Source organism: Protopterus annectens, chromosome 1.part2 (assembly GCF_019279795.1).
Source record: "Protopterus annectens isolate FY-2018-M chromosome 1.part2, PAN1.0, whole genome shotgun sequence".
NCBI classification, from domain to species: Eukaryota; Metazoa; Chordata; order Ceratodontiformes; family Protopteridae; genus Protopterus; species Protopterus annectens.
Window position 1 is genome coordinate 173,836,261 of NC_056727.1, and position 15,062 is coordinate 173,851,322.

The window sequence follows — 15,062 nt, forward strand, 5'->3', positions numbered from 1 at the left end:
CATTCCACATGGAAAATGATATGTGCTATTGTTGGGCTCGAATCATGAATGCCTGCTTGTTAGGCAGATGCTCTAAACACTACACTATTGACACTTACGTTGATTCCGCATGTTTTTCTCTATTTGAATGAATATGATGTGTAAGCTACGCTCGGCGGAGGGCAGCGACACGTAGACACGCTGCACTTTGCTTACACCTTCGATGTTGCAGAAATTCGAATGTATAATAGGGACACAGGGACAGGGAATCTAATTGTGAAAGTTCTAGGGACAGGGCTCAATATTCCACTGCGTGCTTGTGTGTTTACTACTTCAAGTTTATTTCACTGTTTGTGGACACTCTTGCATACATTTCGGTATCCACGGACACTGAATTACTGACTTACTATTAGGGGCAGGCTCTACTAGTAGGCATAGTAGGTTTTGCAAGTGTCAAGGCATGTTTACACCTCCGTAGAGCACTTGTACATGTCCCCTGCACTCGCACATGTTTCCTGTGCACGTCGAGGTTGTGGTGGAGCGCCCTCATACATATTCATATGGCGCTGCTGCACCATCTGTAGTGAGGACGCTCGGCGCAAGGCAAAAACCATCCTTGCGCCGAGCTTCTTGAATCCCGGGGAGAATTTGCTAGATAAATGAATCTTAAGATTTAATTTTGTGTGGTTTGTAATCTCTGAGAATGTAGAACCAACAAAGGCAAAATTTATTCATCATTTTGATGCTTCACTTAAGGGTGACCTTCTATTTGAAGTTAAAAATTATGATTATTTCAAAGTGTTTAAAATGTTTAAGAACACTGACAAGATGATTGACAAAATTAAGGTTAGGAAATGTAATAAGTTGGTAAGGATTGAATTTGAATATTCTCAGGGTTTGGTATGTTCCTTACTTAGATGAAAGCTGAAACCTGATTATGTTGTGTCCAATGTTGAACAATCACACCTTGTAAACTCCAGCTGGCACACAGAAAATCTTAATTATTTTGATAACGGGAGTCATTTAGAGCATGCACAGTTTGTTTTATTTTTAGACCACAAACAATCTCCTCCCTCTGAAGATCAGAAAGGATAGCTCAGAGATACAGAACAAACACACCTGTAAACAGGGAGAAGGAGAACAGTGCCATTCCCATTCCACACCCCAGGAAGAGCAGGAACAACTTCAGGTGCAAGGAGAGGAGGCATTTTTAAATGAATGTTTTACTTATGACATTTTAAGTGATGTGAACATTGTAGGTCTTTCTGCGAGTTTTAACAACTTTTTGGCCTATTCAGCTGTGGTAAACCACAATGTGGTCTTAACTTCTACAATGTGTGAGGGTAGCAATCAGTTTTGTGGTGGAATTCATAACTTGCATGATGCAAGAGCAGTATTTATGAATACAATTATTTTCATATATTTAATTATAATAATGTTGATGTTAATGTTAGATATTTTGAATTACTCAGCAAAGGTTTTTCATTTGTTCCTAGTGCTAAAATGGATTTACCAGGTGAGTTGAAACTATACTTTAGAAAATGTAAATGTTAGTGTACTATACCATAATCAACCTATGAATATATGGTGTTCTGTCGAATTTGCTAGAAAAAGTACTTTTAATCCCCCTCTACACCGCACTTTACTGTTTGAAAAAACTTTGTGAATATGATGCGAGGAGGTTCAGCAGTGATGTTATTTTTCATGCCCTAATATGTCTGATGATGAAGAGACAATTGATGTACGAGTTGATCAAAAATAGAGAAATTAGAATTATGAAGTCATACAAGGGAGGGGGCATAGTGTTGATGAATGCTATTGATTATTCTACAAAGGTGCACTGTTTACTTAGCAATGATTTACAGAATAGTAGGGTTTCTAAAAATGAAATCAACATTGCCTCCATAAAATTGATTTTTTATTTAAAGGATTTGTTGAATCAAGGTAATGTTGACCTTAAGATATAAACATTTTTACAGGTCGAGAACCCTATTATTCTGACTATGTTTGACATTCCTGAAATACACATGAATACATCAGATCGACCATTTTGCCCAGTTATGGCTGTGGGTGGTTCTAAAACCCTTTCCCCACCTCTATTTGTTGATGGAAAATTAAAGTTTTTTAAGTTTTTGTATGTTCTTAAAGGTCTTGGGAGTTTTTGATTAACATTAAGCAGGAATGTTTCTAACTATGACTGGTTGTTAGTTACAGTTGATGTGGTAGATTTATTTTCTTGCATTCCTCACCAGCTTGGTATGAGTTGGTTCAGAGGAGTTTTACTTTTATGTGATTTTTTTTTTTGACAGACATGAATTTATGGAGATAGTGCTTGACAGTTTTAATTTTATATACTTTTAAGGTGAATATTTCAGAAATGACTGGTGTGGTTATGGCTGCAGCTTACTCACCATGATATGGTAACATGATATTATGGTACAGGGAACAAAAGTTTGTGTTTAAGTTAAAGTATATGGAGCACATAGACACCTATTTAAGATTTTTGGATTATATTTTTATTGTTTGGAAAGGTAGCCTATCAGAGTTATAAGATTTTATATATTTTTAAATAATACTACTATTTGTTTTTAAAGTTTCTTTTCACCTACTGTAGGGAATGCATCAACTACCTGGATGTGTTAATTGTTAAAGACTCCACACAACAGAAATTTGAATCCAGATTTTATAGGAAACCAACATTTTCAAACACTTCCTTTGCATTTTTCTAGTAACCACCCTTTAAGTCAAAAGTGGGGGCTAGTAAAAAGGGGAGATGGTTAGAATATCAAGAATTATTTTTGAGGATGATTAATCCGCCAAAGAGGTTGAAAGATTGATTAAAATGTTTATTTTAAGGGGTTACCCTAAGAAAATGCTATTTAAGATAAAAAAATGAGGTATTAAGAGGAATGATAGGTTTCCCCTTACTAGGCAAAGGAAGTTATGGTGTTAATAAAACACATGAAGTGGATTTGAACAAATGTTATGAAACAAACTATATTAAATTTTGGGGGTGAAACAAGTGTTATTAAACAGCTTATAACAAACCACTGGAAGGTTATTCAATGTGATAATGTTACAAGCAAATAATTACATAACCAACCCTGTTTCATATATAAAATACATCCTAACGTTATGAGACATTGGAATTGGTGAATGGGGGTATTGGTTATGCTATAAGTAATAGGAGGTTTAAAGGACTGAAAATTTTGGTTTCTGCAAACAATGCAAATACCTGCATGAGGGCAACTATTAAAGTTGAAGACAATGAATTGAACTGAAGTATGCCTGTGATTGTAATTCCAAGGGCATAGTTTATATAGCATGTATATTATGTTGGCAAAACCAAACATACATTGAGGAAGAGAATCTATTAGCATTGCTATGACATTAGTTATGCAAATGAGAAGAATGCACTCTACAAACATAAATTGAATTGTATACAGACCACAAAATGTTTTTTTTTTTTAATTTTGGAACAGGTTTTACCCAACCCTAGGGATGTTTCCTGGGAGTGTGAATAAGAATACAGAGAGTTATTGTGGCAAATTAGGCTGAACACCTGTGTACGTCCAGGGCTTAATGATGCTGTCCTTAAGAAGTGCGCTGCAGTTATGTACTGCAGAATTGTAAATATTTATTCTATTTAATGAGTTTTTAAAGTAATTTTATGTTCTTTTTTTTCATTTTTGAACGATTTTTACTGTCAAATTTTATATTACATATTAAGTGGTTAAATTTTTTATTTTAAAGTTGATTGATTGTTCTTGTGATTGGCTTAGATTGATCACATGCTCATTATTTGGTTATTATTTAAGCATGCTTAGTTATTTTTTTCTAGAAATTCTGATGAAGTCCTAAGTTATATGACTTGAAAGCACTTAGTTTCTACGCATCTATGCTTAATTAAAATTCACATTTTTAACATATTCATTCTGGCATGCTCTTCCATGGGACCTAGGGCTGCTTCAATCTTGTATGCTTGGTTTGTAGTTTGTTTTGAGGCATTTTCTCTGTTTTTGGCTATTAATTGAAATTTATGCATACACATTCACTCTCAGTTCTGACATTTTTGCATATATTCTCAGGTTAGAATTGGAGTAAGAGCAGGGGAAGGAGATAGATATTCCCCTGGATTCAGTAACGGAGTGAACAGACAACACAGGCTTAACTCACACCTTCTACCTCCTAATTTTATTTTTCTTACTAATTTTCTTGCATATTTAAATACTGACAGGGATTCATAAAGGTTACCGTAAAGTGTAGACTACATGTACACTGAGTGTAATCTTTCTGAATGACTAGAAAGCACAAAAAATGTGGTAGGGATGTTCTTGAATACATATCGTGTACACTTAGTATGGTTTTATTGAATCTGGCCCAGTGATGTGTATGCATACGTGTATTGCTGTGTGTGTGTGTGTGTGTGTGTGTGTGTGTGTGTGTGTGTGTGTGTGTGTGTGTGCGTGTGTGTGTGTGTGTGTGTGTGTGTGTGTGTGTGTGTGTGTGTGTGTGTGTGTGTGTGTGTGTGTGTGTGTGTGTGTGTGTGTGTGTGTGTGTGTATTTGTGTAGTATATACCTCTACACTCAAAATTGCTGGGTGTGATCATAGATGATCATTTGAAATTCGGTCACCCTGTATCACAGATGGTTAAAAAAACATCAAAAACAAGGTACATTATAGAGAGTAAAATCTACCTCACTGACATGATTAAAAGACAGATAGCCGCTACTTTCTTACTGCCATCTCTCTTCTCTGGACCAGTTTTCACTAATCTTCAATTCTCACAGCTGTCAAGACTGGGGCAGTGTTACAATAAAATGGCCAAATGTGCTGTGAACAATAAAACACAACACTGCCTTGCACTAAGAGAATTAAACTGGTTAAAACTACACATCACCAAACTGTTTCTCAGCTAACTATAACCCACAGACTTTTCAGTGAGCCAGAAAATTTACCAGTCCTTAACTTAATTCAAAACTACTCCCCCAATATAATTTTACACTCTAGAGAAAAAACATGAATCACCACTACTGGAATCCCTTCATAACATAAAGTTTTAACACAACTAAAACCTCATCTGTCAGATCAATGGTTCTGCTCATGTACATCTCTAGGAAAAATGCCACTGTAATCTTCAGCTTGCAGTATCATGCAGTGGTGTTCATTCTGAATCCTGTGCCCCACAACCAGTCTTCACCAATACCTGAATAGTTTTACTTGCATCTTCTAAGTGTATACATAGGTTTGTGACACTGCTTATCTTCCACCTCTGTTCTTCTAATATATGTGCTTTATCCATCCACAACTTTTTTGTCCCCATTTTTGCACACAGGGTCAGGGTGTCACTTCAACAGTGACAGTCATCTAGAGCCAAGGTTTACACCGCTAGGTGGCTATCCGTGCCACGGTAGTTCTTCCACACCACACATTTGCATGCACACTCACTCCCACGGTCACTTTAGAGTTTGCAGTCCATGTCTTTGGAATGTGGGAGAAAATGGGAGCAGCTGGAGGAAACCCGTGTGAATATAAGTAGGACATACAGACTTAACACAGCACCCCTGCCAAGAATGGAATCAGGGAATTCTAATATAAATCCAGGAAAAAACAGGAGCTGCTGAGTGAGAGCATGGAGTAAATGAGACATACAAAACAAAAAAAAACCCCTCCAAAATGCCATGGCTTCAGAAAATAAAATTCTAATAAAATAAACAATACCGCTTCTTCAGACCAGTAAAATAATATTAAATAAAATATTAAATAAAAAGCAATAAAAAAACAAGACTACCAAAAGTAGTTATGTATTGTAAACTGTGAAAGTGCTCACGTTTTATTACAATTTTATTTTATTAAAATGTTGTTTTCTGAAGCTGTGGCATTTCAGAGTTTTTTTGTTTTTTACTTAGTAATTCTAATATAAACCTTACAGTAGCCGTATATAATTATATTTGAACCTGCTTAATACCCCACCTCTTAATACAGTACTAACATTCTGTGCCCTACCAAGTTCCTTTCCTCACTTCAGTTTCTTTGCATTTCAAATCACTAATCACAAGATCTGTTATCTAACAAACCCATTCATGTGGCCAATGTTCAACATCTATACTGTAATAATTTTCTTTATTAAATATGAATGTAATCTAATTAGCAAATGTGTGTAATTGTTAATGCATATTACTTAAAGTGATTTTCTGATATTACTATATTCAACGTGGTATTTGAGTTATGTGCTGCAGTGCATTTTTTCATTTGTCTGTACATGTGTTTTAGGCCGTTGTTTAATAAAAAGCTTTGTAAACTTTTTATTAAATCATAGACCATATAAATTTAGTATTTCCTACTGTAACTTTACCATAGGGTAACATGTTGAGCCAGTAGACTTTAATGGGTCACCTTAACACGTGGGTAGTGGTGTGCCCATTAAAGTCTATGGACCCAACATACGTTTTTCCTACTTTGACACTACTGAAGTTAGTTTACTGTTTTTCCTATGTGATGTCAGTGTACTGAAAAAGGATTTTATGGCAATGTTTTGTCAAATCAGCAGTAGAGAATACTCCTAATGGACAGAGGTGCTATTTGGCAATTTTTGCCCTGCATGCCATGGTGCAAAGGTGAGATTAAAACCATTGGAAAAACAATTTAATATCTGTTCATGTATTTTACTAAATGTCTGCTTAAAATGTTTGTAATATGGTGGAGCTTTTCTCCTTGGGCCCCTGCTGAAAAGAGGTTTTTGACTAAACTCAGTTGGATAAACCTGGTAAACAAAGGCAAAATAAAACTGTGTGTGTGTGTGTGTGTGTGTGTGTGTGTGTGTGTGTGTGTGTGTGTGTGTGTGTGTGAGCTCACATGCATTCATGCACATATATGCATGTGAATAAATATGAAGAACCCACATATTTATGTTATATATGTATGTATGTATGTATGTATAAGGCAATAGTTTACTAAATCATGCTGTCAGGTTGACCATAAAGATGTGGCTCAGATTTGATTGAATGCCTGATTGACTTGTGTGCAGAAATAGCTTTTGGGTCTTTGGGCTGATTACCTTTTTGTGGCAGTTGTGCAACCATTAAGTTAGGATGTATAAGTAAGGGGGTGAAGGGATAAAGCCCCCATTTTGGGAGGTATGTGGGCAGACCCCTTATGCAAATACATGACCTGAACAACCAGATTTGAAGGAGTTGCAGGATTTGATGCATAGTCACCAGGCTGACTGCTGAAAAAATCCTGCAGGCTGGGGGGATTCATATCTTGCATCATCCTAATCCCATGTGCAAAGCAGCATATGATGAGAAACTTCAATGGTACCTGAAAACTAATGTCTCACACAGCCACAGCTTGGAAACAATAATACCACTAATTCCATGTCTTCAAAAGGAATTTCTTGCCAGGGGAAAACACACTGGCAGACAACCTAAGCAGAAAACATGCAGAAATATGATGAATGGAAGTTATCCTCAAAGTTTTTTTCAAAGATAATTCAGGCATGGGGAAGGGAGAAGGAGATCTCTTTTGCTCTTCACAGAAATCACCAATTGGCAAAAATTCTGCTGGAGGACCTTTCATCCACAGGCCTGGAAAGTGACAACAACACAGTTTTATGCCTTTCCACCTCTTCCTCTGCTGCCCAAATGGAAGATTCCCTTAAAATCATTTTCTGTTTTGTGGATGAGTGTGTTTACTGACCATCATTACTGCAAGTTTGTTTTCCCCCTACATTTGCAATTATTTCTTTTTGGTTTATTTCAGTAGTTGCTCATTCATGCATGGCTAATTTTTATGATCAGCTATTGGAAGTTTGATCATTTTTGCATTCTAAAATTGCTTATATAATGTTTTATACATATATTATATAATACACAAATGGACTGCTGCCAGCGTGAACAAAATTCAGTAAAGTTTTCCTTGCCTTCGACATACCCCTTGCATATTGACTTTTACTCATTCGAACAAATGCACTTCAGAAGGGACATAAGCATAGAAAACTGATGGCTGCCTGGATCATGGCATTCCATGGCCTGCTCTTTCACAGGCGAATGAACGGGTTGATTGTGTCGCAAAAGTGCTGACATTTGGGAGGCAACAGAAGTCACAGTATAGAAAACAAATCAAGGTTAGGGCTAAGTGGTAGAATGGAAACCACTTTTTTAGACAGTGGTCTGAATGAGAGGACAGTCCTTCACCATCTTCCTGGTTTGTGCTAATCCTGTGTTGTTCCTTGACTGGATTAGGTAGCATTTTTTTTTTGTTATGCTGAGTTGCCTCTGTCTTGGGAGTAGCACTGACTGAGTAAGGCTTGGGTGGGCAGGATTCGGTGCATATTAAATAAATACACCCCAGGCTGATTGTGTTTAGTATGTAATGGAAAGTTGTACAAGGGGGTTTGATTAATAGGGATCTGTTTTGGATGAGCTGTTTTGTTTGCATCATTTTTATTGTACAGTAGAAAACAGAACAATTTAGGTTATTTGACAGTCGCTTTTTAATGAAAATGTGAATTGTACAAAGCACAAGACTTTTAAAAGAAAATCAAATGTATAGGCTCTGTTATGTCCGTTATGTAAATTTTCTGAGCTGATACTCTGTACAAATGACAGTTTCATTTGTACATTTTTTCCGTTAATTTTATTTATGACTACAGCTTTACCAAGAAGGTAATTTCACTTTCTGTGCTGTCACAACCACAACCTGTAACCAAACTATAATTGAAAGGCTTAAAAGTAAAACAACTCTGAAAGTAAAATTCATATAGCTTGGACTTTGTGAAACTTAACAGCAGTCTGGATGTCTGTATTGCTATACTAAGACTGGTGTGTATCACTGTTTTACTTTCAAAACCTTTCAGTTCTGGTATGATTATGAGGTTGTGGTTGTAACTTTTCAGCACAGTCTTTTGAATTTAAGTTTCACCCACTTCTGGCTGTTTTTTTTTTTTTTTTGTAAATATGTTAGAATTTAACAACAATACATGACTTGGTGTGGATAAAGCAGGATTTACCCATGGTTGGCATTACCTGAGTTATTAAACAAAGCCAACCATGGGTAAATCCTATGTTAACTACAAACAGGAGTGGATTATTGCTAGTATACAATGACATTAAGAAAAAAACGTAATCTTTTTCAAATAATGTCATTCTGTAAATGGACTTTAGTGCTCCTACACTGACTCTTGGTAGTCTGGAGCATCTAGGTTGTGCACTGAGCGTGGGCATCTTGGTTGCGCATGGAGTGTGGGCATCATGGTTGTGCACTGAGCGTGGACATCTAGGAGGTACACTGAGCATGGATATCTAGGAGGTGCACTGAGCGTAGGCATCTAGGAGGTGCACTGAGCCTGGGCATCTAGGAGGTACACTGAGCATGGGCATCTAGGAGGTACACTAAGCGTGGGTATCTTGGCTGTGCACTGAGCATGGGCATCTTGGTTGTGCACTGAGCGTGGGCATCTAGGAGGTACACTGAGCGTGGGTATCTAGGAGGTACACTGAGCATTGGTATCTAGGACGTGACCTGTGTGTGGGCATCTAGGAGGTACAGTGAGCATGGGTATATAGGAGGTACACTGAGTGTGGGTATCTAGGAGGTGCATTGAGCATGGGCATCTAGGAGGTACACTGAGCATGGGTATCTAGGAGGTGCATTGAGCGTAGGTATCTAGGAGGTACAGGTACACTGAGCGTGAGTATCTAGGAGGTGCACTGTGTGTGGGCATCTAGGAGGTACACTGAGCGTAGGCATCTAGGAGGTGCACTGAGCCTGGGCATCTAGGAGGTACACTGAGCGTGGGCATCTAGGAGGTACACTGAGCGTGGGCATCTAGGAGGTACACTGAGTGTGGGCATCTTGGTTGTGCACTGAGCATTGGCATCTAGGGGGCACACTGAGCATGGGTATCTAGGAGGTGCACTGTGTGTGGGCATCTAGGAGGTACACTGAGTGTGGGCATCTAGGAGGTGCACTGTGTGTGGGAATCTAGGAGGTACACTGTGCGTGGGCATCTAGGAGGTGCACTGCGCATGCACTAAACCTGCACCTGGGAGTGCCTGCATAGTACATTGAAGTCTGAGTCTATTTCTTTCCTTGGATATTGGTACCTTCTATGGAAAGTCTGTGGCTTTTTTTTCTCCTGGTACTGCTGAATGGGGGGGGATTGAAAGGGTTAAATATAAAACACACCAGAGTCTACATGTCCTTTTGAAATGGTAATAAGGGCACCCACGGCATTGAGAGCTGTGATTTTTTAATATGTAATCCTATTACTCTGCTTCACAAAGCAGTTTAGTTTTATGAGGAAGCATGGTTAACTTTGTTTTTTGAGTTTCCACTCACTGGCATGGAGAAATTGACTTGTCTGACTTTTCCTTTTAGATGACGCCCTATTTTCAGTCGAGAACTCAGATTGCTTTGCTAAATTCAGAGTACACATTTATGTGATGAAGCTCTGCCCCCCCCCCCTTATTCGAGCCACCTATTTTTTGTGTTGATATACAAAAAAAAAGGGGGGGGGGCTTGTTCCTTTGGAGGTGAGGAGCAAAATTGTCTAGAAAATACTAAAAAGTAACTATGTAGCCACTTAGTAAAATAAACTGTAATGAACATTAAAAGCATTTCCTCAGTGCCAACAATACTAACCTTTATTTTCATTTTCAATGCCGTTATTGAAGAAATGTTGAGAATCATGTTGATTGGTTTCTCTTATCAGCATGCACATGTTGGACTATTAAATAGTATGTATTGTATAATTGCAAGTATATTTTTTCTTGTAAGGTTTTCCATCTAAACCAGGGTTTATGTACTCTCCTGTTCCCATTTCAGATCAGGATCCTACATGTGTGTTGCATTCCCATATTTTGGTAATTTTAATACTTTTTTTTTTCTTTGTGATTTGGAGTTTCAGGACTGGTTGAGGTCTGCAGTGCAGGAGATAATGAATGAGTGTGATAAAACATGTGTCCTTGAATGGTGCACTTAATCTGACTTGGCATTGTACATGGGAACCCTCCTTCCTTCAAGATGCAGTGACCTTGGAGTTGATTATAATAGTAGTTGTGCAGATGTTTTTTCAAACTATCTGGTTTATCAGAAACAGAATTCACACTAGTGTCTCATACTGTCATCCTAAACTCCAAAAGCCTTTTTATCATAAATGTTAGTTGGTAAGGACTCAACTCTTTTACCTCATGTAGATAACTTTATGTCCTAAATACAGACTACACATTTCTGGGAATTCATTAAAGTGCCTGGCATGAGTTGTGCTAGAAAGTCCTTTATCCTGCAACATGCCCATTTTACGATTCACAGGCAATTTAGCTGTAGTGAACTATCGGCTAACTCACATGTCTCCGAATTGCATTTACTACTGCAACTTGCAGGTTATTGCTGATCTGCATATCACACTAGTAAGTTGCTGCTAGTGTAGGCAATGACATTCCCCCAAAGGCACTCTGTCACACACACCACTACACAAACAAGAAAATACGTACATTCATTGCAGTCCCTGTACCTTTTCCTACCCTGTCTGCAATCCTGTGGTTCCCCTACCCCTGTAATAGCTGGAGTGCAATTAATCCCTTAGGCCCTGGTAGTGTAGTGAATCCCACTCCCTCTGAGCCCTGCACTGCCTTTAGTGCAGGTATGACACTTTATTCTGACTCACCCCTTGTATCTAGTAGTGCACCCCATCCCAGTACTGCCATTAATGTCATTACAATATTCTAAAGAGTAGTCCCTGGTGCCTAATGCACCCCCCAGTCTCTGATCCTCATTTTGCTGCTGTGTCGTGGTGACCCTGTAAGAATTATCTGTGGTGTCTAGTGGTCCCCCAACTTTTTCACTTTTGTCTTATGCAGTTGAACATGACCTTTTAGCCTCATTCTGTCTGCACTGTGGTATGGATGGCTGTGCTGATCTACACAGCTGAATGCTTTCTTTTATCGCTTGGTAGTGTAGATGCCTTTCTGGGGGCTTTTTGGGTTGACACAATTTGTACATGTCTACAGGGCCAGCTCTTCTTCATAATGCATATTTTTGTATTAGAAGACCGTGCAGCATCATGTAAAGGCAGTTGCTTAACCAGGGAAAGGTACAGCAACATGTACATGTCATAGTACCTTAGTAAATCCTTACCACCCCCACCCCATTGTCTTCTACCATTCTGATTGCTAGAGTAATAGCATTCTAGAAATTGTCATCAAAGTAAGCATTGTAGCCTCATTCTAAATCTTTAAACTGGAAAAAATATTCAAAAGACTATGTAATAGTGAATTTTAGTATGGAGGGAGAGGTTCCCTTTTTAGCACAAAGTCATAGCCATTCAGAAAACATGTAGCTATGTCCTTAAGGGATCATTGGCATATATCCCTGTGACACCCCTGCACTGGTCCAGTAATCAAAAAGCCTCAGTCCTCACCACTAACACCAGTGAGGGATGTACACATTGAGAGGATGACAAGTACACGCACAGTAAAGTACAATTTCCCTTAAGAGGACACAAAGATCACAGTCTGTCTGGGGCTGGCTTCTCTCTCTCTCTCTCTTTCTCTCTCACTCTCCAGATCCCCATTAAGACTCCCCACTGGCAAAGCTATAGGATTAAGACCTCAGCTGAGTGGTCAAGCCTAAACCTCTGACATTCTCTCTGTCCAACCAGTGCTTCGTGTCCCTGCCCAAGTAGCTGACACACACACTTTGAGATCTGATCTATATGCAAACACACACACACACACACACACACACACACACACACACACACACACACACACACACACACACTCCTGGGAAAGGCTAGCAGAGGTTTACTAGCTATGCCCCCTTCTGCCCAGATTAAAATGTAGTTATCACTGCCACCAGCCAGCTCTTTATCAGCTACTATAAGGCCCTTACAAAGGGTGACCAAGCCTACAGCGTAACGTTGCTATTATCAAAATGGTAAGTGTGACCAAGGCCAATGCTATTTAGGAGTGGCCTATACAGTGTCACCAGATACATATGCAGGTACTGTAGGAACTTAAATATCTCTAAACAAACCAGCCACAATTAAACTGTTTAAATATATTTAATAATAAATAATAAAAGAACAAAACAATACTCAAACAACACAGTGACTACAGAGTTCAGAATCACAGGAAATATTTTAAAACAACATTGCAGGACAGTCTCAAATAAATACAGAAAACATCTAAACTAATCTTTACTATATTCCTGTCTATATCTAAGAGAAATCACTTTTTCTTGGTTACTTGCTATTAGCAAGATGCAAGCAGACGTGCTGATGAGTGGGATGTTTCTAGATCCAAAGACAAATACAAAATGCACAGACGCACTCCCTGAGATAGTTCTTAAATTAATAATACACATTACTGCTAGGTTAGCTGGGATGACATCATTCTTTGTCACCTGCCTTCAGTTCCCAGGCTAACAGAAACTTAAAATTTAACATTTCTCTGTGAACAATACCTACCTCTCAGATGTACAGCTGCTAGGAAGTCACAGAGCAATAAAACACTTTACATTTGAAATGTAGTTATTACTTCTGTTTCAAGACAATATGAAAATTTCTAGCTTTTGACATCCTGTCTCCTTACTGCATTAACTAACCTCCTATAGCACATTGTAAAACACTTTACCTTTCAACTTATTTTCTTGAAGCTTTGCAAGTTAACTCTGTATGTTCCAGCTTCTACCATTAAAACATACATTTGCACAGGCATGTAGTTTACATCCATTTCTGTTCTTTCCCAGTAGGGTACACTGTGGTTACATTCTTGAAACTCTTTACATAACATATAGTTCTCTTACATGTGTAAGACAAGCATATGAATAATATTACTATTCACAGATGACATATGATTATTTACAAAATTCCAGATAGCTGGGCTGGCAGTGTCACATTTCTATATAAATCATATTAATATTTTCAAGTGACATACAGTTATTTACAAAATTCCAGGTAGCTGAACTAGCAGTATTTACCCCCACTTCTGGAAGTTTAAAGTATTACTGAATGGTTTGTATGTGACCTTTTCACCTTTTGGTTTAAAATTTTTTATTTATATATATGTGAACTTTGGCTCTAAATGATTGTCACTGTTGAAGTGACACCCCGACCCCATGTGTAAAAATGGTTGTGAATAGATGAAAGTGGATGTCCTACAGAGTTGGGGTGGATAACTGAGAATTTTGATGGGTAAGTTATTCAAATGGAGGAGGTTTAAATGTTTGTCAGATAAATGGGACTGGATGAAGAGTTCCTACACATTAATTTACGAAAACTCCTTTTCTTAGCAGTATTATTATTTAGATAAACTTGGTTTGGGACAATCACTAGGGTAAGGGTTAAGCACCTGTAAAAAGGAGACTGATTTCCTTTTTCGATTGCTTTTGTAGCTGAATGTGTTTTCTTCAGTGTCAGAATCAATATATTAGCATTGTGTTTATTTTAGTCATAGACGTATGCATGATGTGTGTGTGTGTGTGTGCGTGTGTGTATATGTATAAATATATATATTTATTTTTTAATTGGGTTCTAGTATAGTGGTTTAGTATACATTTTTTAGCTAAACCTGTGGTTTGTTTTGATTTGAATTTGTATTTTTCTCTTTTCTGGCTATGGGTTATGACTGATACTGGTTTGTTACTTTGTCTAAACCACCTATCTGATTAGCAGGAGAAGTTCAGTGAATTTTTGTATATAATAAACATTCCATAGATACATTTTTAGGCTTTTGCTACTGATTTTTTTCCAGTTATTAGTATGCTTGATTCTTTCATTGTAGTAATGTTAAAAGAATTGTTTCTAGTGCTGATCGCTACCCGATTTAAGCACTGCATTTTAGAATATTTCCAATCACGTTTAATTCTTTATGCATTTTTTCTCCAGAGTCCAGAAGAAGATAAGAAGCTAAGAAGGCGAGAAAAGAACAGAGTAGCTGCACAACGAAGTCGTAAAAAACAGACACAGAAAGCAGATAAACTGCATGAGGTATAAACACGATACCGTTTTTTTCCTGTTCTAAGTTAACATTTATCAGTTCAGTACATAAAACTTTACAGCAGTAGAAAGTTCCACATA

The 15,062-nt window shown here is 37.8% G+C and overlaps 1 protein-coding gene across 3 annotated transcripts in view; it reads left to right on the top strand.

Annotated features, from left to right (window-relative positions):
• BATF3 (basic leucine zipper ATF-like transcription factor 3) overlaps nucleotides 1–15,062 on the top strand; it is a 222,530-nt gene that overhangs the window by 162,937 nt on the left and 44,531 nt on the right. For all 3 annotated transcript variants that reach the window (XM_044055422.1, XM_044055437.1, XM_044055430.1), the window contains one exon: nucleotides 14,871–14,972. In XM_044055422.1, the coding sequence (XP_043911357.1) occupies nucleotides 14,871–14,972 (102 nt within the window). The remainder of the gene's footprint in view (nucleotides 1–14,870; nucleotides 14,973–15,062) is intronic.